The sequence below is a fragment of the Sesamum indicum genome, linkage group LG10 (assembly GCF_000512975.1).
Source record: "Sesamum indicum cultivar Zhongzhi No. 13 linkage group LG10, S_indicum_v1.0, whole genome shotgun sequence".
Classification (NCBI taxonomy): domain Eukaryota; kingdom Viridiplantae; phylum Streptophyta; class Magnoliopsida; order Lamiales; family Pedaliaceae; genus Sesamum; species Sesamum indicum.
In genome coordinates, this window is record NC_026154.1 from 14,554,761 (window position 1) to 14,580,829 (window position 26,069).

General features: G+C 34.3%; 3 protein-coding genes across 3 annotated transcripts; all 3 read left to right on the forward strand.

Annotated features, from left to right (window-relative positions):
* On the forward strand, nt 2,360-8,858 carry LOC105172576. Its single transcript, XM_011094080.2, has 5 exons — nt 2,360-3,588; nt 3,678-4,444; nt 4,514-4,603; nt 7,006-7,785; nt 8,042-8,858. Exons 1-5 carry the CDS (start codon nt 3,504-3,506, stop codon nt 8,168-8,170), a joined length of 1,851 nt encoding a protein of 616 aa, XP_011092382.1. The 5' UTR covers nt 2,360-3,503; the 3' UTR covers nt 8,171-8,858.
* LOC105172815 (probable WRKY transcription factor 9) lies at nt 15,926-18,544 on the forward strand. The gene is made up of 5 exons (XM_011094391.2): nt 15,926-16,214; nt 16,321-16,458; nt 16,596-16,955; nt 17,127-17,240; nt 17,598-18,544. Exons 1-5 carry the CDS (start codon nt 16,029-16,031, stop codon nt 18,318-18,320), a joined length of 1,521 nt encoding a protein of 506 aa, XP_011092693.2. The 5' UTR covers nt 15,926-16,028; the 3' UTR covers nt 18,321-18,544.
* LOC105172577 (luminal-binding protein 5) lies at nt 21,682-24,674 on the forward strand. The gene is made up of 7 exons (XM_011094081.2): nt 21,682-21,819; nt 21,894-22,158; nt 22,239-22,453; nt 22,547-23,266; nt 23,364-23,518; nt 23,593-23,675; nt 23,927-24,674. Exons 1-7 carry the CDS (start codon nt 21,771-21,773, stop codon nt 24,414-24,416), a joined length of 1,977 nt encoding a protein of 658 aa, XP_011092383.1. The 5' UTR covers nt 21,682-21,770; the 3' UTR covers nt 24,417-24,674.

The following is a 26,069-nucleotide window of genomic DNA, read 5'->3' on the forward strand; positions in this document are numbered from 1 at the left end:
ATACGTCATCTAGCAGATATATCAGACTGAAGAGATTCTAGCAGATCTACTATAAATATAGAGACGTTAGCTACTTGTATATTTGAACAGTTGGCGTCCTATTAGGCTAAAGTGATCCAAAATATATAGAATGTGACTGACGTGACAGCTGAGATAAATGTCATGTTAGCAAGATGGCAGAATCTGAGTTGGTTGAGTAAATGTGGCGTGACCCATACTTGGTCATGGAAAGAAATGCCTTAGACATTGCAAGTATATGTTTTCAAGACTTTTCCACCTCATATTTTATATTATTACATGCTATGTGATCAATAATAAAACAATACATTCAAATTCATAATTTTCTGTTTTTTCTTTTTTAACAAATCACTTTTTTTTGGTGTGCGTGGGAAAAAAAGACATGGGTACCTATTTTTTAAATAATAATAAAATTAAAAGTTCATAATTTCTATTATTCCTTTTTCCTATCATAATAACATATTATATATATATATAAGATAATTATATCTATATTTTTTTAAAAAATATGAAATTATATATTTTCTCAAAATACGTTTGAAATTATACTTATACGCGCTCCGAAAATACCCTGTTTGAACATGTACTCATTCCATTAGGATCTTTTAATGTTACACCTAATTCAATATTTCGTATATATATTGAAAAAAAAATAATTTTATATTTTTAAAATGAATAAAAAAATTGTAATTAATCCTTTATATATTTTTCAAACAATGCCATATCTATATTTTTAAAAACAAAACAAAAATATAAGAAAATTCTCAATTTTTATCGTTTTCTCCCTTACATTATGGAAAATGTCTTGATTCTGTTATATATATATATATATAGGGATGATAAATTATAAAAGAATTCACGAGTTTATAACACATAAATATTTTATAATAACTATGAATTTTAAATTTATTATTTTTGATCAATCTAGTTATTGTAATATGATAACTTTAATATAGGAGAATTTTAGTAATTAATTATGATTACATGCTGTGACCACAACACCAACCCCTTAATTCAAAGTCATGTTTGGAGTGTTGTTGGAAATTGGAATTTAAAAGGGCAATATATTAAAAAACAAATACCAACAAAAAATTATTTAATTATATCATTAATGTGGAAATATAAGTTGCCTATAGATACAAGTTAGGACCAATATGGTTGTATTTAATATTCACAGTGTCATCTTTTGGCCTAATAATTAAAGTCGAACGTTATCTTATTCACCACATGAGTTCGAATTATTGTCTCGATATTTAGAGGGATCCTGCAGATATATATGGCGTAAGTGCAATCCTTCCTGACAGATTTGTGGCATGCTATCCCTATTTTTTCATTTTGTGCGCCCCCCCCCCTCTCAATATATATATATAATATTAGTCATTGTGGAACGTTCTTTATATGCGTATATAATAAATAATATTTTATATTTTAAAATATATTATAAATAAAAATAAAATTATAATTCAGTACGTTATATTAATAAAAAAAAATTATCAATTAGTATAAATTTTGAAAAGTTAATAAATTAGTTATTTTATCATGAGGGACAATTTTTACTTTACAAAAAACTGGTGCGGCGGTGTCATTAACCGTTGTTTGTGAGTGTGGATGGGCTTTTCTTTTTATATTAGTATAAATATATGAAAAAATTGCACTTTTAGTCCTCACAATAAAGTTTGTTGTACTTTTAGTCCCACAATTTACGATGTTAGCACATTTAGTCCTATAGGATGAATATTGTGACATATTTGGTCCCACAAAATAAAAATTGTGCACATTTGGTCCCATAGGATAAAAATTTTGCACGTTTGGTTTCGTAGGATATAAAGTAATGGGACCACACGTGCCATAATTTTATGGGATCAAATGCGCAACTTTATATTATATAAAACCAAATGTGCCACGATATTTATCTTATGAGATTAAATGTGCCGCGATATTTATCCTATGAGATTAAATGTGCTACAATATTTATCCTATGAGACTATATGTGCCAAGCCCGAAAACCATGAGAACAGAAGTGCAACCGCCTATCGTGTGTGACTAAAAGTGCAATTTTTCCCAATATATATAGAGGGTAAATAACAAAGTTTTTTTTTTTATAAAATTTGTCATAATTACAAAAAATTTATTTAAATTAACAATTGTCTACAAATACCTTTTACAATAGACTGTCACGAGGGTATTTTGTAACTTTTTAAACGATAAAAAAGTATTTGTAATTATTTTAAAAAGTTGAACGTAATTTACCTATATATATATTCAAAGTGCCCACAATAAAGAAATTAATTAATAAGTAGTAATAGAGGAGAAAGAAAATAGGGGTATAGAACAGACTTTCATCAAACATTACACACAACACAACAGACAGACATCAAACACACAACTTCCTCAAAATACAAACGCATTTACACACAAAATCTCTATCTCTAATCTCCTCTCTCTAACAACACGCACAAAATCTCTGCTCCTCCATCACACTTGACACATAGTAAGCGAAGAGCCCAGGAATTTGAGAACACAAACGACACTTATCTTCTCTCTCTAGGAATTTTCGGTAATATATAATCTGGGGGAGTCTGAAACAATACAAACACTCGGAGGCGGCGGAGTGCAAACGGGATTAGGGTTTTTTTTTCCTCCCCTCGTGCAGAAAGAGTTTTGAGGGTATAGATTTTGCTTTTCAATTTCAATCGTGAAGAATCGGGTTCAGTCTATATATATTTTTTTCCTAGTCATTGATATATATCAAGACCATTTCTGATTTCTTTGGGGATTTCGTATTGCTGGACTCTTCAAACCCTAGGATTTTACTGGGTTTTTTTGGTAATTGTGGGACGGAGTTTAGGGTACAGGGTTTGATTGTCTCCGCGTTCTTTCATATGGGTATCGTTTGTTTTTGAAGGATTGTCTGTTTTGGGTTATATATGCTTGGAGTGGGGTAGTATTAGGTAGCATTTGTTAAATTTGCTTGTCGTTCTGATTTCTCGGCTTGTTTTTGTTGAGCGCGAGGCCTTTAGTAGCAGTTTCTAATGCTGTTCTGCGTAGTGAGAAGGTAACAGAAGTTTCAAGTTTCGGATTGACTTAGTAGAGTTGTTCTTGATTGACTTAATAGTTAATATATTGTACAGAAAGAGAAAACACTCTAGTTACCGAATGCAGGACGATATTCTTTGATTCGGATGCGTGTTTCTTGGAGGATTAGATAAGGGCTTTTTTGGACTTTTCTTGTCGGAGTCCCGGCTAATGAGTTTTGGAGCAGGGAGATTAGGATGTTGATGCGAAGAGAAGTGGGATTAGAGTAAAGAGAATTTCGGAGTTAGTAAAGTTAGAAAGTTAGACCGACATTTGTTTCGTCTGGGTGTGGAGATGTTGGCATAATTGTTATTTGTGTACGCTACAGATGCTTGGTCATCAACTCTAAGAAGACAAGTTCATTTTCTTTCCATTTATATTTTTGTATACGATAATGTTTACCACTAGTTATGGAAAGAAGTGAGCCCACGCTAATACCAGAATGGTTGAGAAGTGCTGGAAGCCTGAATGGTGGCGGCTCTATATCACATTCAGGTAATTTCATTGTTTTTAAGCAAATATAGTGTATCAAACATTTGTGCTTTGACTGTAGTTAGTTCCTGATGCTGTTTTTGTTGTTTTAGATGAACAAACTACAACAAAGCTTGCGAGGAATAAATCACTTGTGAATAGTAATGGTCATGATTCTGCACGATCTTTTAGTTCTGACAGAACTACCTCGTCATACTTCCGCCGGAGTTCTAGTAGTAATGGTTCTGGTCATCTGAGGTCTCATAGTAGCTTTGGTAGAAACCATCATGACAGGGACTGGGAGAAAGATGCATGTGATTCTCGTGACAAGGACAAGTCAGTTTTAGGAGATCGTTGGCACCGGGACTTTTCAGATGCAATGGGGAATACCTTATTAAGCAAATTTGAGAGAGACGGGTTAAGGCGTTCCCAGTCGATGATTTCTGGGAAACGTGGGGACACATGGCACAAGAAAGTTGGAACTGATTTGAACATTGCTAGTGGAAATAATACCAATGGTTTACCTTCCAAGGGCAGTCCCATTGGTGGGGTGAACAAAACAACTTTCGAGAGAGATTTTCCATCATTGGGTGCAGAAGAAAGAGCAGCAATTCCTGAGGTTGGGAGAGTCCCTTCTCCTGGAGTGAGTTCTGCCCTTCAGAGCTTACCTATTGGTACCCCAACTATTATCAGGGGTGAGAAATGGAGATCGGCTTTGGCTGAGGTTCCTGTTTTAGTTGGAAATAATGTGACTGGCATCTCGTCTGTGCAACAAGCTGCTCCATCAAGTTCTGCCTCTGTCGCTTTGGGTTCAACCACCAGTCTCAACATGGCTGAAGCTGTAGCTCAGGGTCCATCTCGTGCTCAGACTACTCCTCAGGTTGGTCTCGTTCTCCTTTAATAATGGAGTAGATTATGAGTGTGCTAATACTCAATGCTTTTTTGTTAGTTATCTATCGGAACTCAGAGACTTGAAGAACTGGCTATTAAACAATCTAGGCAATTAATTCCTGTGACACCGTCCATGCCAAAACCTCTGGTGAGGGTGCAACTATCCATGCTTGGAAATTTATGATTCTCAATTCCTAGTTTGTGTATTGCCTTTTCCTTTTGCTGTATAGCTTTCTCTTTTTTTCTAGAGTTTTTAGGGAATATCCGATGTTTCATATGGTTGTTGGATGAATTAGGAACACTTCTGTTTATCAGTTCAATGTGAACTGACTCTCTTGTAGATTGCGTGACTTAGTAATTTTCTTTACTGTTTTTTGGTATATAAAAGAAGTGATATGGCAGAGGATGGCATATTCATTAATTATGGCAAAGTGGTGAGGAAACCTGTTCATTCAACTCTAAAATCTGATATATACTAAAGAATGCAACCATCCAAATCCTTTAATGATGTTACAATTTCTGGTTCCACACTACAGCATATACTTATTTTCCATAGTATGCCTGAGTGTAGATTGGATAAAAAGCCTGGGTACCATGAAACTTGCCCTAGAGGAGATTTGTTATGAAAGGGAACACATTTGTGTTGAGAAAAATGGATTGCAAGAGCTTTCTCCTGCAATTTTCTCTATTGCAAGTTATCTTTGATAATTGGTTTTATAGTGTATTCCTTAATAGATGATGTAAGATTATCAGGAGTTGGAAATTTATTTCTGCACACCAGCAGTATCGTCCTCGGAAAGGAAACTGAAAATAGATGGGAATGTTTGTCCAAGTATGTGAGTTGCATCACTTGAGAATTTTGGTGAATCCATTTATGAAATGGGTAACAAACTGTGAAAGTCAATAAGATCAGAACACTCAAAGAATGGATATAATTTTGTACATTATTCCACGATATCTGCCCTAACACAGGCATCAGTGCAATCGGTATCCATGGTAATTTGCAGGTATTCTAATGTCGAGGCCGTTTTAATGTAGCTTAGACAGCAGTGTGGTGGGAAAAATATTCAAAGTCATTCCTTCTATATATTTGTGTCCCTTTTGATCTTTTGATGAGAAAATAAGTGTTGATGCAAGTGGAAATGCCGGGATCATTAAGCAGTTTCTATGCAAGTAGAAATGCCAGGATCATGCCTATTAATTGATAAAGTATAAGCATTTCTATTCATTAAGCAATTCTAGGAAATGCCAAGATCAGTTTGTCTATCCCGTATGTTATGCTGTGTACTTTATAGAAGAGGGCCAGGTACCGGGTCTCTCTAGAAATTAGCTAGACTTTGGAGTTGAGAGATCAAAGTAGAGAGATAATAGTTGACTGTCTTCCCTTTTTGATTGTGGAATTTGTCGGAGGCATGTGTGGCAAGGTTGTCTTATTGAGGTATTTGTGGTTGATCTCTTTTTGTGATATCCAGTCATCCAGATTGACCATTTTTGATGAAAAAGAAGAAATTTGCAGAATCTTTGGATAGTGACAAGCATTATTGACAATGGAGATGGGAATTTAAATTTTGCAACTGGAGCCTAATGAGATTGTATCAGGAGGGAAAGTTGAAGCAACTGTTAGATCCATCTTCATTTTGAAAACATTCTTTTATTATCCATTATTGATGTTATTTCTTTATATATGTCCTATGCCCAACATTGAATTTGTTGTATATTGTGTTTCTACTCATTCATGTTAAATGACGTTTTCTTTGTGGGCTTATGCAGTGTTTTCACGATGAATTCATCTATATTCAGTGTGCTCCTGAGAAATGAGACTATATGAGCAAACAATTGGAGAAAAAAAAAGTTCTTGATTTCTTGCTCTCATGATTATCATTATGTTCCAAACTTTATATGCAGAGATATGGAGATAGATGGACTTTGGGTTCTGTTGACACTACAATTTAGATGGTGACATCAATCAGTGCATTGATCTCTTATGAATTATGCTTTATTTTGTTGCAAGTGTAACCCATAAATTGATGCTAGAAAGCAGGAGACAGCTGCTTGTAGGATAGTGATGTTGAATGGACATATAGGTTTGTGATCATCTTCTTTTAGGTGGAGTTTTCCAATAGTTTATACTACAGTATTGGGTGGAGGAGGCAGAGGGAAAAGCTAGACTAAAATAAAAGCTTGGATTAAGTTGTTTTATTGTGAAATGTCTGTATCCTAGCAGTAAAAAATGGTATCGTTTTGCCCCCTTTCTATAAGTAAATAACATTGAGAATGTTTGCATAGAACCATAAACTAGTTGTTCTCTGATAACTCCTTACAGCTTTGTAGAAAGTTAGATGCCATTGCTAAACTTTCTGCCTCTAATACTTTAGGGCTCCCCCCCCCTTGATATGTATGTCGTGGTTGCATAGGTTGAAAAAATTAATATTAGTTAGTAGCTGTTTAATTACTTTTGCTATATGGTTTTCCACTATTTTGGCATGAAGTGATTGTAGTCTGCAGACTATTTTATGAATGATCTGTAAATTATGCTGAAATTTGCTGCAGGCTGCCTGTTCTGCAGATAAACAGAAAACTAAAGTGGGCCAGCAGCAGCATGTTGTAACATCTTCACTTGCTGCTAACCAGTCTCCGCGTGGTGGGCCTGTCAAGGCTGATGTTTCGAAGACATCAAATGTGGGAAAGCTTCATGTTCTGAAGCCAGTGCGAGAAAAGAATGGTACTACTCCTGTTGTCAAGGAAAACTTGAGTCCAACAAGTGGTAGTAAATTAGTAAGTTCTCCACTTGCTGCTCCATCTCTTTCTGGATCTGCAGCAACCAGGGTCCTACCAAACAACCCAGTCGCGGACCGGAAGCCAGTGTGGACTGTGCTTGAGAAGCGACCAACCTCTCAAGCTCAAAGTCGAAATGATTTTTTCAACTCAGTGCGAAAGAAATCTATGGCTAACTCCACTTCTGTTGCTGATGCTGCCATAGCAAACTCCTCACCTGTTGACACTGCACCTGCTGCATCACCATCTTTTTCAGATAAGCTTACTGAAACAGAAATTGTGGTTGCTCCTAATACTCAGGACCGCAATGCCTCATCAGGTGTAAACCTGAGTGGGGAGAATTTGTCTGGGACAAGAAGTGATACTGCCTGCAATGGTGATGTTTGTGATGCCCAGAACTATGTTAGCAATGGGAAGAAAAATCATACCTCTGATCCTATATTTTCGGAGGAGGAGGAGGCTGCCTTCCTACGTTCTCTGGGCTGGGAGGAGAATGCTGACGAGGGTGGTCTTACTGATGAAGAAATCAGTGCTTTCTTCAGGGATGTTACTAAGGTACTTGCCCTTGATTGAAAATTTTATCTGTTTCTTGGGTTTATTCCCTAGTGGCTTTTCAATTGTACAACGTGGTAATGATAGCATTTTACTTTTCGGCATTTTTTCTATATTCCTATCCTTTTTTCACAACACACATGGTGACCTCTACCTAAGTATTACCTATGGGCATGAAATCATCGCCATTTCTGTTGTATAGCAAAATTTTGATATACTTTGCCTTCTCGCTAAACATGATTTTTCTTGTGTGGCGCAGTACGTCGATTCAAAGCCATCCCTTAAAATCCTGCAAGCAGTACAGCCTAAAATCTTGTTGCCTTTTGACTCACATATTGGTGGCATTTCTTCTGGGTTGAACTCACCTGATGCTAAGCTGGAATCTTGATTTGCTCAATGTGCTGGGTTCTGCTGAGACCCTTATTTTATTGGGGAAGAGATGAGTTTTTTTCCTTACTCTGTTTGCCCAATGTTGAATGCGGATAACCAAGCAGGTGGTTGCAAGAAGAAGATGAAGGTGCATCAATAGTTTTACTGTTTCATGGAAGTGAAATAGGAATAAGTTACTGATGGTACATCCTGATGATGACTTCTGATGACTGTTGTGGGTTCTAGGTTTTTCATGAGTCAAAAAATTCTTAGTAAAGAGAATAGAAAAATGGTCTGGGTCTTAACATTTTTGGTTTTTCCGAATGGGAAATCATCTTTAACACTGGTATATGGGTTTTTCTTTTGTTGGGGTGGGGAAGAGGGAGAGAGAGCAGAAGAGAAGAAAGCAGCAAGGACTTGCTATGTTCTTTGCTATTCACATTTCCCACCATTCTTTGTTCTTTCTAATGTTAACCTGAGAATTCGGGTATGAATTCTCTCGTTTTTTTCGATGTCTTATGATTTTTTGCGCTCTTGAAATAAGTTTATGGTATTGATCAGGTGATGACGGTCCACTTATTTGTGGCTCAACTCGGATATTGTGACATGATGACACTTGTAATGTCATGCCTAAAGAGTTGGAATGCTGTTTGATCTTTCCTGTTTTTCAGGCCATAAACAAAATAAAGAAGTTGGAGAATTTCTTACAGGTGACTCTCACCAAATGCTGAGATTGTTGGATATTGGGTTTGTCTAAAGTTAAGTTGATGTGGAATACAGCAGATTTTCTCCTCCAAAATAAGAGTGGTTTGGTTTGTGAATTTCTGCTGGTTAACAAAAAGTAAACTGCTCTACTACTCCCACAAGTTTGTGGGAGTGTTGGCATTTACCTAAGTTTTGGCTGATGTCAACATTTTCTGTCTAAATTTTTTTATTAAAGGGGTATAGTCATAAAGGAAAAATGCTCAAAAGAATTGGAAATGTAAGTTTAAAAATGTTTTTGGCGATATATAATTTTATATTTTTAGCGAACATCAGGGTTGGATTAAACCAAAAATAGATTTAACCCTAATTCTTGGCTGTATCTTTAATGTTAATAGTTAAGAATAAATGTTGCACACACCAAAGTCGTGCTATATTATTTAATATCTAAATCTAAACATTAAATATATTTAATAGAATTTGGTTGGCCAAAATTGAGGCATTGGCCGCACGGTTGATCGAGTGGTCATACTCATATCTTAGGGTTAGGGGGATAGGCCTAAGACACTGCTTCGGCCACGCTACATCAATATAATTACCACATTTTTCAACCTAGCATTATGAACCTTATCAAGGACTTGACTACATGAATTTTAGGCTAAATTATAAAGATGCCCTCTGAAATTAGGTCTACATCTAGTGGAGTTGGCAATAGATCGGGTTTGGGGTTTGGGGTTTGTTTGGATGGAGTTGAGACCCGTGGAGGGTTGTAAATTTCTTGTGGAGGATGAATTAGGGCTATGAAGCTACAATTATTAGGCCATTTACTCTGGTAATAGAGCTGGACTTCTGAGTCCACAGTTGAGCATTTGCATATTTGTGAGGAGGCGGTTGGGCAGGCTATGATATAGAGCTATATCAGGTCAAAGTTGGAGCAAGTTAATTAAAGTTCGGGTCACCCGAGTCGTGATATTTTAATATAGTGGTTAAAATTAAGATCAAATGAATGATGAATTCAAATTTCATTAGACGTGTGGATATTTATCTCATCTTATATAAATTTATGATAATTTATTTCGTTGTTCTTAATCATATTGATTGGATTAATTATGTAATTTTGTAATTACCGTTTTATTCATACTGGGACAAAACTATCAAGACAAAAGAAGAAAAAAAAAAAAAAGAAAAAGAATATCAAAGGTTGAGGTTGTTTCAATCATACATGCATGTAAGATTTGTAATGGTTGAGTGCATCTATATGAAACATTTGAAAAACTAAATAAACTTTGACAAGGAATGGTGTGAAAGAGACTAATTTTGTGTGAAAATCAAAACATTATCCTATCCCAAGTCAAATACTTAGAAAAAAAGTATAATGAGAAATGTGAAATTCATGTTTTACCTTGACCAATTGATGCCTATTACAACTTTGAAAAACTTACAAAAATATATTGTAGAATATTTTGAAGTGATGTATGTCTTGTATGAATAAATAATAATATTGCAATCATTTAATTTTCTTTTTTAATCTTTCATGTTATCTTACTATTTTTTAGTATTAAACAAAATCGTGAGGCCACTATGAAGTCAAGGCGGTCAATACCTTATGCATTGGGGCATTGATCGAATTGCAAGCCACATGATTTAGTGTTGTCTGAGGGAACGAAAGCATGTGCTCGTTCCAAGTCTTTCATTTGGGGCTGATGATGTAAGCAGATGTCCCTCATTGATTGTCAATGAGGAATTTAAGCGGCTTATAAACCATTCTCTCCCTAACGAAGCGCCTTTATAAAACAAAATCGATAGGTTCATACGAAATTAAAACAAACAATACCTCGCACAACAAACCAATGATCGAGTCGCAAACTACTTTAATATGGTTTGATTATTCATGTCAAAAGAATTATTTTCCAAATAATAAAATAGTTGGGCTTGTATTTTTAGATAGAATATAATAATTATGAGTTTTTGTATTACTTGGACAAATATTAGAGCTAGCTTAATTTGCTTCTCCCCGAAACCATGAAAATTAAATACTTAGCAAATGCATTCTTACTATAAAAGTGGATAGTATTATTAATAAAAATTCAAGCGATATTATAAAAAATATCATTAATTAAATATATTATTTGATAATAATTTTTATTTTGTTATAGTAATGATTTTCATTATTTTATTAGTGACAAAATTATACAAAACTTGTTGTCACTAGTCGTTAGTGATAAAAAAAAAATATTTATAAAGTTGTTATATTGACAAGTAGTGACACGTATATATTGACGATTTTAATAGAGATAAATATAAATTGTTATTATGATTAAACTATCATTAAATTATCACTATACATATAGCATCATCTACCAAAAATGATAATTTTATGTATAATTTTTATTATCATGATTTTTTTTAAAAATTATATTATGACAAAAATAAAATTATTGTCATTTAATTCTTATATTAGTGATATTAATTGTTACGATCTATTACAACTACCTTCTATGATATTTGACATAATTATAAATACCTCCTTATTGTTTAAAAAATTACAAACACCCTGTTGATTTTATGTCTGTTTAACACCCTTGAGGTTTGCTTTACGTCTAACAAACAAGTCCCTTCGTTAGTTAAAATTCACCAATTTTTATTGATATCAACAAAAAATTAGAAAAAAAAATTCTATATTACCCACAATTGACTTACTATTGATTTGTTGCGGATCAAATAAATTTTTTTATGATTAAATTATCCTCATACATCTTTCATGCGTTAATGTGTGTGACAAGGTATATCTCCACTGTTATAAGGATAATTTAGACGAAAAAAACTTATTTTACCTGCAATAAGTCAGTAATAAGTCAATCGAAAGTAAACATTAATTTTTATTCAGTTTTTTAGTTAATATCAGCAAATTCAGTGAATTTTGATTAAAAAGATGACTTATTTCAGATGGAAACAAACATTAGGGACGCTAGATGTAATCTTCCAAACCACAAGGGTTCTAGATGTAATTACACTATACGTCAGCAGAAGGGAGTGTATTTATTTCTAATTTTTATTGATCACTATTAAATAAAATCGATGCAAAATATAAATTTTTCATTAAGAAAATATTATTTGTCATGGTAAAAATAAAGATCATGGCAAATTTTTCAATCACCCTCACAAATACTACGGTCAACAACTGTTGCATGATTGTTGTAACGAAAGTTCCCTTCTTTCGAGAATCCAAATAACTTGCTTTAATTTGAGCATAATATATCTTTTTTTTTAAAAAAAAAAAGAATATGGGACCTTGGTCAAATAGATCGAATCGAAACAAACTTCAATGCAACATTAATTAAAAATAATGATACGAATTAATCACTCAAGATGTATCTTAATTTTTAATAAATAAAATAAAATAAAATAATTGCATGATAAAATATTATAATAATTGAAAGAATTAGCTGCGGCGACGTTTGCTCTTCCAAAAGTCAAATCTTGGATCCATCAACCCTTTTATATTTTAGAAGCTTGTCTTTCATAATTACTATCACAATTCTCAATTCCCCAATTTTTTAAATAATCCAACAAAATTACTATCACAAATATTTTTTGTCATTTATAAAATTATAAATATACGCTCGAAAGATGTTAATGTAATGTCATTTGATATAACCGTAGAACTATTATTTTTGGCAGAAAAATTGTATGTGACTTGCACATAACACAATTAAATTGCAATTTTAATCCTGTAATTTAGGGGGTATTGACATTTTTAATCCTATAATTTAGGAGAGTTGGCATTTTTGATCCTTCATGAATTGATTTGCAGGACTAAAATTATAAAATTATAGGATTAAATTGTGAAAATTAATTCACACAAAATTAAAAATATCATCCCCTAAATTATAGGACTAAAATTACAATTTTCCCTAGCAAAGATTAATAATGATGCAAGAAGCCAATGTAAGAAATGAGTAGTAGGAATGATTAGGGATGTCTTTTCAACAAATAAAATGACGACACATTACTCATAATTATAACGCACGTAGAATATATATATAGACAGTATAAAGGAAAGACAAAGAGTACTAATCAAAACATTTGTGAAATTTCGGCTAATGACATTATGATTTATGACCATTGAACACTTGATAACGTTATATTTCACAATCATTGACCTTTTGTAGTTTAGTAAAACAAAATAACTCAAAACAATCATATATATATATATATCTGCATATGTTAGGCATGAAACTTTACTATTAGTCGTTGTTTTTATAAGTAAGATCAAAATATTACGTATAACTAAAAATCATACGTGTTTTGACTATAGGCAAATAATGATTAAATCCGTCATCAGAATTTATGTTTTTGCATCAATTTTGTTCGATCGTAGTAGATAATATGTCGATTTACCACTCCATCTGATAATTCTCCATTTACACCTAATCCCTTTCCATTAGGATTTAGATGGAAAAATGCTGATGTGAACAAATAAAATTACGTAAAATTTTAATTTTACTCATCATTTAACATTCTCATATATACTTTTGTACTTATAAGGAGATAAATGTACTATATATAGAGAATGGGGTTAACATCGTCGCATTCTTTTCTTATAACTTATAAGTACAAAATTATTGCATGGGAATGTTAAATAAGGGGTAAAATTAAAAAATTATGTAATTTTTCTATTGACGTTAATATTTTTCATTCAAATCCCAACGAAAGAAGGCCACCTACGATAAATTTAGGGGCGTAAGTATAATTTTAAATTTTTTTTATGAAAATATATTTTATATTTTAGAGGGAGTTTAATATTAATTAATTAAACTATATATATATATAGCGTGAAGAAATGAACATATCTGCATTGTGACCATCACCAATTAATATATATATAATTTAAATGAGTTGAAAGTACTGATCACCCAAAATTAACGTAATTGAGAGGAGGTGGTGGGGAAGTTGGTAATTAAAATAATAATAAAATAAATGCCCAAGACTGGAAAATGGAAAAGAGGAGTTGACAATCTCCAGATCTGATCCCAACCTTTCCTCTGTTTATACGATTTCTTACTCCCCTCCTATTCCATCATTTATAGTTCCAAAAAATACAATTTTAGTCATGTAAGTTAGATAGTGGTAATTTTAATTATGTTTAAATAAAAATTCGTAACCTGGGTGGCCTGTAAGTTTAAAAATTATTTCAATTTCAGTCTTTTCCGGCCATTTGATCGGCAAAATTCCACATCATCAGTTATGTCAATACCTAATTGGGACTTTTGACGAATTTGATGACGTGAAAGTCCAATTTAATTTTTTTTTTAAGAAAATAACTTGGCAAAAAGAAAATTACCACTTGATGATATAGCAAATTTTTCAAGTTGTAATTTTTCAAGTTGTAAGTTTTTTAGACTTGCAAGCTATTGAATTCATCTGAAGCCTCAACTTATTTAGGTGTTGACATAATTGATGACAGAGAATTTTTCAGTAAAATTGGCCAAAAAGGACTAAAATTGACGAAATTATTAATTTTAATTTGAATAGGCTAACTTCCTGACTTGTCGGACTAAAACTATATATATATATTTTTTTTTCTTTTTAAAGACTGTATTTTTATTTTGTGCTATAGACATTACCATTATTATAGTATTATGGTAAGTGAATTTTTGTAAAATATGTTATAAAATAAATTTTATACATGTGATGTATATATAATAAAAAATAAAATGTTATTGCAATTTATTTATAAAAAGATTTGAATTTATAGGTACATTATACATATTACACATACAATCATTAATCTGATCTACAATTGATTTAAACAAGAATTGCATGCACGTGCACTTCATATCTTCTTGTATTACCCAAATCGCCCCTCAAACGAAACTCTACGCTCCAACTAATTAATCTATAAACAGATAGCCCGGTCCCTTCGTTACATCAATGGTATTTTAGTCATTTCACGCTAAGCCCAAGGGCATTATAGTCTTTTCACAATAACCATTTACTACCAAAAAAAAATAAAATAGCCCACAAGAAATATTGAGGGTACATTGTGATATATCATCCTCATATTATACATATATATATATATATTAATGTATTATATTATTCAAAGCAGATAGCCCGGTCCCTTCGTTACATCAATGGTATTTTAGTCATTTCACGCTAAGCCCAAGGGCATTATAGTCTTTTCACAATAACCATTTACTACCAAAAAAAAATAAAATAGCCCACAAGAAATATTGAGGGTACATTGTGATATATCATCCTCATATTATACATATATATATATATATTAATGTATTATATTATTCAAAGGGATAATTACAGTTCCTTCATTTAAGGGTTTAGTATAATTACATATAAATTTTTTGTAATTTGGATATCTAACACCTTTGATGTTTGTTTTCGTTCAATAATAGATTCATTTCTTAGTCAAAATTTATCGAATTTGTTGATATTAGAAAAAAACTGAATGAAAGTCCACTTCTACTTCCGATCGACTTAATGCAAGTTTAACAATTTTTTTTCTAACCAAACTACCCTTATACATCTTTGCATGTGAACAGATACATTTTCAACTTTATAAGGGTAGTTTAGTTAGAAAAAATTTGTTTAACCTGCAATAAATGTGGAATAAATCAATTAGGGATAAATATGAATTTTCATTCAATTTTTTAATAGTTAATATCAGCAAATTTTGTAAATTTCTACTAACGTATGAATCTATTTATTAAATAAAAACAAACATTAAAAGTATTAGATATAATTTTTCAAATTATAAAAAATTTACTTATGTATAATTACACCAAATTAACCTCAAGAGAGGGTGATGTAATTGTCGCTTCTTCACATTATGAGTAATAATTAATGAAGGAGAAAATGGTAATTAAAAGTCAAAGATTAGATGCGCCCTCAATTGCCTCACTATACTACTCATGTAGTACTAATTCTCTCTCTCTCTCTCTCTCTCTCTCTCTCTCTCTCTCTCTCTCTTTCTTTCTTCTCCTACTATATTAACTCGTTTAATTTCGGACAAGGGAATTGACTTCGGTGCCTCAAAAGTAGCACTCTTACCTAGAACCAGACAAACAATTCCCAAACCAAAATATATATATATATATATTCTTTGCATATTTATATATATATATATATTTCTTGCGTGCTGATAATTGATATTTATGGCAAGAGAGGGAGAAGATCAAGAAAATCGTGAAACCATGGAAATTGATCTATCCCTCAAGCTAGATGCAAAGAAACTTGTTGAAAACGCACTTGTGAAGAACGATGGTCAGTCAGACCTCCAAGAACCTGGAAATCGTGCTGCCAGTGGACGTTCTGATCAGAAGAGCTTCAAGACAGAAGAGGTATGTATGAATATATATATGTGTGTGTATATGTTTATACGTAGAGATACGGTTTTTATTGCAATTTGGCTAGTACTGAAGTTATATAGTGTGGAATACGGTGTAGATGTGTGTGCTGCAGATGCGGATGAATCGCATGAAGGAGGAGAACAAGATGTTGAGGAACGCGGTGGAGCGGACGATGAGGGATTACACTGATCTGCAGATGAAATTTGCTGTTGTTCGACAAAATAGTAAGAGGAAGGTGAGAAAAAAAGATACACAATTCATTGACATAATCAAATTCCCTGTTTAATTTTTGAATATTATGGCATGTGAAAAATAATCAAATAATTCGTAGTTTCTTGATAATATATGGTTTAGTTTGTTTATTTGATTTAGGATCCGAACATGGATTTCTTGCTGACTGGAGATCGCAACGTGGAGGACCCGAATGAGGATCCGGATAAAAGTATTATCAGTAACAGCAAACGATCGTCGCCATCACGGGAGGAGGACGATGACGATGATGTTAGAGAAAATGATGAATTAGGGTTGTCTTTGAGGGTACGAAGTAGTTGTAGTAAAGTGGAGGATGGGGAAAGGAATAAGGAGAAAAGGGAAGATGATCAAGTGAGAGGGTTTGGGGCAGTACAAGGTCATCAGCAACTGAACCTGCCCGGGAGTATGAGCAACATGATCACATCTCCACCTAGTAAAAGAGCTAGGGTTTCGGTCAGGGCAAGATGTGAAGCAGCCACTGTGAGTTCAAGAACCATCCTATAAATATATATATATTTATATATATTATATTTTCATTTCAATTCATTGAAGTTGTTCTTTTGAAAAGTTTGCGGGACAACATAATTTTGTACCATGTGAAGATTGGATAGAAGTGTTATGTGTTGTGGTGATATGTTTGTGATTGATTAGATGAATGATGGATGCCAATGGAGAAAATACGGTCAAAAGATTGCCAAAGGAAATCCTTGCCCTCGAGCGTACTATCGTTGCACTGTAGCCCCTGGATGCCCTGTGAGAAAACAGGTATTATTCGTAAAAGTTTCTTTAACAATCTTGTCAATTTTCTTTTTTGTTCTTAATTTGAAAAAAAGAAGTAGAAAAATTCTTACTCAAATCAAATTTGATCGAACCAAATCAATTCTTACTCAAATCAAATTTGATCGAACCAAATCAATCATAGAGCAAGTGATTGGTTACTTTTCCTAAACTATGTACCAATTACATGGTAAGTGTATTTACACTTGTCATATAATTGATTTAAATCCGATCAAACTTAGTCTAGATTAGAATTTACTAAAATATATTGTATAGTACTGTTTGTTTCCTTATTGGTTGAATTTCTTATGAATGGAACGACAACTTGGATGTATACATGAGCAGGTTCAGAGATGTCTGGAAGACATGTCGATATTGATCACGACATATGAAGGAACGCACAATCATCCACTCCCTGTAGGCGCGACAGCAATGGCATCAACAACGTCGTCAGCAACAGCTGCCTCCTTCATGTTCTTGGATCCGACCAACAATCCCTTCTACAATAACGGAAATCTATCTTCGACCTTAAACCAATCACCTCATCCTTACAACAACTACAACAATAGCCCTCTTGTACTAAATCCCTCTTCTCCTTACATGCCAAACCTAGGAGCCCTCAACCCTAATTATCATCACCAAGACCCCACCAAGGGCATTGTTCTTGACCTCACAAACAATGCTAGCTCCTCAAATTCCATGAACCCCCAATTGGGGCACCTTTCTTGGATGCCTAAACAAGGGAATTTCTTCAATGAAAACACACTTGCAAGCCAACTTTTCCCATGCCCTAATACACTAGTTGAAGATTTAGGGCACAAAGGTGGTGATCAAAGGAACAGCTTTAGCAAACCACTAATGTTGCCTGAAAATCATGTGAGTGCAATTGCTTCTGATCCTAAGTTTAGGGTTGCTGTTGCAGCAGCCATTTCCTCACTCATAAGTAAAGATAGCCAAACAACTCCAACAAGTTTACCTCCTAAGGACGATCACGGGGAGGGGAGCAGCAGTGGCGACCTTAGGGATAACCCTATTGAGCGTTTGGCAACAGAATACTCCAAAATTTAAAGGTTTTTTTTTTATATATATATAAAACAATTTGAACGAGCGATGTTTGATTAATGGTAGATTATATGATACTTATACAGTGTTCAGTAATTAAATTTTTTGGAGGTAGGGATATCTTTATATTAGTGAAACATTACAATTTGCTTTATTTTTTTCTGGGATTATATACTATGTTATTAGTGTTGTCAGCTGGAGGCTCCATGTGAAGCCTTGACTGTTGTAAAGCTCAAGAACTTGAACATGGAAACAAAAGGTTTATTTATTTATTTATTTATTATATATATATATATATATAGAGTTAGTATTCCCAAGAAAATTTAGATCTGATCCCAATTAATTTCTGTTGATTTGGATAGCAAAAACTATCTTATTACATATGCATTAATGATGGTACACTTTGTATCTGGCTATTGTACATTGTTTAATATATGTGGAAATAATTAGTAATTAATAATTAATTATACTATAAGAGCTATGATTTCAATTAATATCTTTTTAGGGGTCCAAATGGCAGGCATCTTACTCAAAGGGGCGGCTTTGAATGCTAAGGTCCCCAGCACCTTAATTTGTTATTAATTAGCAGTAAACTTAGATAATTAGGAACAAAGAGGATGGTCCAAACAGTGTATTATAGCTAATACGATCGAGATTAATTCAAGCTGTGGGACTGCGATTTTGATTATTATTAATAATAATTATGGGATGGAGTGATCAGCTAATTATAATTGAGTTTACCAAGTACGATTTTCGTTACCTTTAAGGAGAGATTGGATGGAAAACGTCTATCACAAAGAACTAAAGAAAGAATATTAAAAATAAATTAAATACACTTCTTGTAGATCTAATGACCAATTAGAAAACATGAGTTATTTATTTATGTTTCTAATATTATAAAATTCCATTTATTACTACATCATTCAATTATTCAATCTCAAATATTGTTCAATACATCATTCTTTTTTTCAATAAGATTTGAATTATTATTATATCATTGAGTACATTCAAACTTAAATAGTACTGGTTCAATATATGGATATTTCTTAATCAATAAACACATTTAAAGAAAATATAGAAACAAGACATTACTATACATACTCACGTGTGACTTGAACCAACAACTTTTACTTATGAGACCTTAACTTTATCAATCGGCCAAGATGTCCCGGGTCGCATCTTAGCCAAGAGTAGCCAAAATGATGCAATGAAGACTTGCAGGGGTAAGGGGATGCCGGCACACGCGAATGTGCACAAACAAAAAATGAGCATAGACTTTTATGGATGTGGATTGCAATATTGTTCTAATGGGAACTCCCTTAAGTTATGAGGATTCTATCCATCAAATATGAAGTTACCATAGATGTTTGGGTACAAAGATATAAAGGCGACAATCATGCGCCATCATATATCCGAGCAGGAGATTGACGAGTAAAGCAAAGGGCTCTACGAAGATTATTAAAATTGTTTTTATGGTGAGTTTCGAGGAGTGTTGGGAACATCTCCCTCAAGTTTTTTAGTAAGACGGTTCCTTTTGGGTATAAAACAACATTGATATTTGAAAACTGCCAGTGTAGTTGCAGTGCAATAATTTTAGAGTATTGTGAGGGTAATTCTCTGTGGTGGAAGGTCAGATGGGGCTGAGATTCTGCAGAGCGAATATAGCATTAGTAAGCTATACGACGGTTCAAACGACAAGTAATTTGGAGGTTGAACAAGGTAGATGTGAAAAGGTGCGCTTCTCAACAATTTCAATGTATAATAAGGGAAAATTTTGTTAAACCTCTTATAAAGGAGGCATGCATGGTGTGCTTTAGTCAGCCCTCTCAGTGTAGCAAAGTACTAAGTAAAAGAACTCTTGGGGGTGGTGGGGGCCTCAACAACCGAATTGGATGTTTCACCACAATGCCTTCACAAGGTTGTTTGGTCGGAATGAAGAATGAATATACAGGAAAAATGAAAATAACAATAAATGTATTAAGAAAAAAGTTTTGTATTTGATTAGAAAGAAAAATGATAAAAAGGTTAGGATAAATTAGAGCTGCCCTTCGTAATATTGGGCATAATTATAAATACTTTCTTATATTTGGAAAGTTATAAATACCTATTTTAAAAAAATATAATTTTATAACTCCTAAATAGTGAGGTGAAAAATTACTATTATACTTTGTTGTTGTTGGTTTTTTTTTTTTTTTTTTAAACATTTGAGATTGGATCTAAACTATTATTTCCTGTGTGGTAAAATTCAATGAACTTAAAGAAAAAACTTCAAAGACAGTAAAAGCCCTCAAAGAAAGAAAGGATAATTACATGGCCACCCTTTTTGGATTTTGTGTAACTATATGTAAAATTTTGTAATTTGAAAAATATATTCAGTATCATTGATGTTTGTTTGTCTAACTAATAGATTCCTTCATTGATCAAAGTTCGTCGAATTTTTTGATATTATAAAAAAATTGAATGAAAATTTATATTTAACCCCAATTGACTTATTGTAAGTGAAATAAATCTTTGTATGACTAAATTATCCTTATATATCATCACACGCTAATGTATGTGAGGAAGTATAAAAATAATTTGGTCAATTTTTTTTTAACTTTTATAAGTCAGTAATAATTTTATCGAAAATAAATATTATTTTTTTTATTCTAGGTCAATGGGTCAAGCTTCTTGAGGGTGTCTCTTTTTTACTTGGCTGGGCTTAAAGGTGGGTTTGAGGTCTGTCAGGCCTTGTACCAGGCCTCCTTCTTGAACCGAACTAGGCTTGTCTCAATGGCCAAGTACTGGGCTTCCTTCTAGGGTCGAATACTGGGCTTCCTTTTAAGGTCGAATACTGGGCTTCCTTCTAGGGCCGAATACTGGACTTCCCTCTTAGGTTGAGCCCAGCAATTTTTCAGCGGCTATCCTCATGATGTGGGCCTCCTAGGATATTACGGGCATCTCGTTTTTTTCTTCTTTTTGAATTATTTGGGCCTCTTTGGGCCAACTTATTTTTATGTACACCATATTTATTAAATAAAACAAACATCAAAAGTATTAAATATAAGTTTTAAATACAAAAAAATTACACATAATTATAGCAAAGTTCAAAAAATGATGAAATTATCTCAAAAAAGATTTTCTACCTACAATGCAATACACCATCTCATCTTTTCTGTAGAATCCAAGAACCTTCAGGACTCCACCAGTATGCTCGTCAATCTACAGCACCACCTGTTTTCACCTCATTGGTCAAACTGCGTGGAACACCCACACCATATCCCAACACTCCTCACATTCACTACGTTTCACGCCCTTATTGGCCGGAACACTCTAGCCGTTTCCAACCCCTTCTCCACAACCGCAACCTATAAATAGCCACTTTCTTCCCCCTCTCACCACACTTGGAAAATCAAAATCATCATCGTCAGACCATCGTTACAGCTAAAGCAAGCAGGATAGTGCATGCAATAGATCATGGGTTCTAAGGATGTAGCTATCTGCATTCTTCTCCTCTTTGTTTCAGGTAAATCTTGAATGTGTTTGAAGGTAATCATCATAAGAGCGTACTAATTCAGCTCTGTATATTGTTTTGAGCAGAGTTTTTCATGGGCATAGCGCCGGCAGCGGCGAGGGAGAACTCCGGCACGGTGATAGGAATAGACCTGGGGACAACGTATTCATGCGTGGGGGTGTACAGAAACGGTAAAGTTGAAATCATAGCCAATGATCAAGGAAATCGAATCACACCTTCGTGGGTTGCGTTCACTGATACAGAGCGTCTGATTGGGGAAGCCGCCAAGAATCAGGCGGCTCTCAATCCCGAACGCACAATTTTTGACGTCAAACGGCTGATTGGGAGGAAGTAAGTCGCTGTTAAAGTCACATTTTTTATGGGTTTTTGTCGATTAGGAAGTACGAGGTTTTGATGGGGTGTTTTTGCAGGTTTGATGATCCAGAGGTTCAGAGGGACATGAAGATGTTGCCGTACAAGGTTGTGGATAAAGATGGAAAGCCTTACATACAGGTGAAGATCAGAGATGGGGAGATTAAGGTTTTTAGCCCTGAGGAAATCAGTGCTATGATACTGCAAAAGATGAAGGAAACAGCGGAATCCTATTTGGGCAAGAAGATTAAGAGTGCTGTCATAACTGTACCAGGTAAGCACTAGCATTACCTTATTCTGGACGCGTTTCATAATCTGTCTTTGCAATTTCTCCACAATAATCGCATCTGTTGTTCTCGCTCTGCAGCGTACTTCAACGATGCACAAAGACAAGCAACCAAGGATGCAGGGACGATTGCGGGCCTTAATGTGGCTCGGATAATCAACGAGCCGACTGCAGCTGCAATCGCTTATGGCCTCGACAAGGAAGGAGACAAGAACATCCTAGTTTTCGACCTTGGTGGTGGTACATTTGATGTGAGTGTATTGAGCATTGATAATGGAGTGTTTGAGGTTCTTGCAACGAGTGGCGACACTCATTTAGGAGGAGAAGACTTTGACCACAGAGTTATGGACTATTTCGTCAAGTTGATAAAGAGGAAATACGGCAAAGACATCAGCAAAGACAAACGGGCTCTTGGCAAGCTCCGAAAGGAGTGTGAGAGAGCCAAGAGAGCTCTGAGCAGCCAGCACCAAGTTCGGGTTGAGATCGAGTCGTTGTTTGATGGTGTTGATTTTTCTGAGCCCCTAACACGGGCGAGATTCGAGGAATTGAACATGGATTTGTTTAAGAAGACGATGGGGCCGGTGAAACGGGCGTTGGAGGATGCGAATTTGAAAAAGTCTGAGATTCATGAGATCGTGCTCGTTGGAGGCAGCACTCGTATTCCTAAGGTGCAGCAACTGTTGAAGGATTTCTTTGATGGGAAAGAGCCGAGCAAAGGTGTGAATCCCGACGAGGCAGTGGCCGTTGGAGCAGCTATTCAGGGAGGAGTCATTAGTGGAGAAGGCGGAGAGGAGACAGACAGTAAGGAGTTTCATTCAGACATCATCGTAGTTGAATTTTGTTTATACAGAGTTGTTTTGAGTTGTCAGTCACATGATATGGTTCTGTTGGTTTGCAGAAATTGTTTTGATCGATAGGACACCATTGAGTCTTGGCATCGAGACGGTGGGCGGAGTTATGACAAAGCTCATCCCAAGAAACACTGTGATTCCGACCAAGAGGTCCCAGATCTTCTCTACTTATCAGGACCAGCAAACCTCGGTGACGATCAAGGTATGAGTTTTGATACATGCAACATCTTTGCTATAATGTCTTAAAGTTACTAATACCAAGATTGTCATGTTTAGGTTTATGAAGGAGAAAGGGCGTTAACAAAAGACTGTCGAGAGCTCGGGAGGTTTGAACTATCCGGCATTCCACCTGCCCCAAGGTAAACTCACAACAGAGGAATGCATATATTTCTTCAAATTTAATAGAGTACTAACCTTTGTCTGAATTGATGAATGCTCAGCAAGTCATGAGGCAAGAAAACTAGTTGACTTAAACGACTGTCTGATTTGAATTTATAGATAACATACGAGGAAAAAGAAAAAAGAAGCCTCCGATTTTTGCAAAACTACATTACATTCTCTGTAGTCATGTTTTTGTATCCTAATCATACACGCTTGAGTTCTCTCATAGGGGAGTGCCCCAAATCGAAGTCACGTTCGAGGTCGACGTAAACGGCATACTCCACGTAACAGCAGAAGACAAGGCGGCCAAGAAGTCCAAATCCATCACCATTACGAACGACAAGGGACGTCTGAGCGAGGAGGAGATCCAAGAGAAGGTGAGAGAAGCAGAGGAGTTCGCGGAGGAGGACAGGAGGGTCAGGGAGAGGATCGAGGCCCGTAACAAGCTTGAAACCTACATTTTCAACATGAAGAGCACGATCAACGACAAGGACAAGTTTGCGGACAAGATTGAGGCTGATGACAAGGAGAAGATAGAGACGGCATTGACCGATGCAATGGAGTGGTTGGATGATAACCAGAATGCAGATAGGGATGAGTTGGTTGAGAAGATGAAGGAGTTGGAAGATGTTTGTAATCCCGTTGTGAAGAAGGTTTATGAGCAGAGTGGCTCAAGGTCTAGTGGTGATGGAGAAGAGGAAGCATACGATGAATTGTGAAGTGTACATAGGCAACATGATGGAAAATTCTAACCAAAAACTGTCTGGCCCGAACCTCAACCAATTATATGACAAATCCAGTGTATTTGTCGTATGATTTGTGTACATTTATGAAAGAGTGATGAATCACATAGCAAGTGTATTACACTTGTCTTGTGATGGATTTGATTCGATCATCTGATTTAGTTAAAAAAAAATTCATGCATGAGAATTGTCTTTTGCGGATTGGATTTTCTATTGCATATCATATATACACACCACGTGTACAAAAATGACGTAATCAATTTTATATGAGAAAAGACTTTATACATGTGTTTGTTTCTTTTCCTTTCCTTTTGTTTTGGTAATGGAATTTGACCCTAGGTTGAAAAAATAGATTAAATTATTTGATTATAATTTGAGAATAATTATTAAACTTTCAATTCGTTAAATATAATAAATTAAGTTGGAATAAACTAATTTTCGTCTAATAAGATTTGAATTAAACTTGATTCAAGTTCGATTTACTTAAATTAAAAAAAATGATAAAGTATGTGTAAGAAAAATACGTCAAATATAACTTTTAAAATTCGACAAAAATTAAAATAAGTTTATACAGTAACTGTTTACCTCGACTCCATTTATTTACATCCCTAATTACGAATCGAATGGCTAACAATTTTTTTCTAGTGGTATTTTGCATTACAAATATTTTATCGTATGAACTCTAGTCATGTTCAACTGACCAAAATTGACTACTGATACAATATATATATATATATATATATATATGAGATAAAATTTGAATATCTATGTCGGACGTTAAAATTCTTTAAAATAATTTTTGAAATGTGTCAATATACTCCAAATACAAATACGTATAGGGAGTATTTGAAACGCTTATTTTAAGCGTCTATTAGTTTATTGTTGAAAATAAGTGCGAAAGGTTGTTTTTGTTTTACAACTTCTACTTTTGAGCTACTTAAATTAATTTGATTTATGCAAAAGTTATAAGCAATTCCATATCAATTTCTGCAACTTATTAATAAAATTGAAAATATTATGTTGTTTTTTCAAATACTATATTCTTAACTTTTATTTTCAAACAGTTCCAACTTTGATTACTGTTCAACTTACCACTTTTCCTACAAATTTATTTCTGCTATGATGACCATAAAAATGGGTTAACCCAAAAAATAGAAAGAGACCAAGATCAAAGGAAATAAGGCCGAAGGTGCCCCCTAGGAGTCCCAGATCGAGTAATGGCTCAGGATGTCCCCAAGAAACCCAGTCTGACGGGAGGTGCTCTCAAGAAATAAATAAGCCACAAGAAGTCCAATCGACCCAAATACAAAAAGGCATTATAAGCCCACAATGAAACTAAATGACTTGAAATTCTCCAGTTGAAGTAAAAAAACATATCTCATAGTGTTCACAGATGGCCTAGGTGGCATCTACGTAGGACCTCTAGTGGCACCCCACATAATCAAATAAGGACCAACCGTTTTTTTAGGAAGAAGTTGCGCTGCCATTTGAGAATAACCTTTAAACCCTAAAAGCTTGAACTCCACTTAGAGGAAGATGTTTCCTCAACTATCAATCTAAGATGACATTCTTATTTCCAAAAGATGTCTTTATCTGCAGCAAATTCCAAACATCCTCGTGGATAATAAA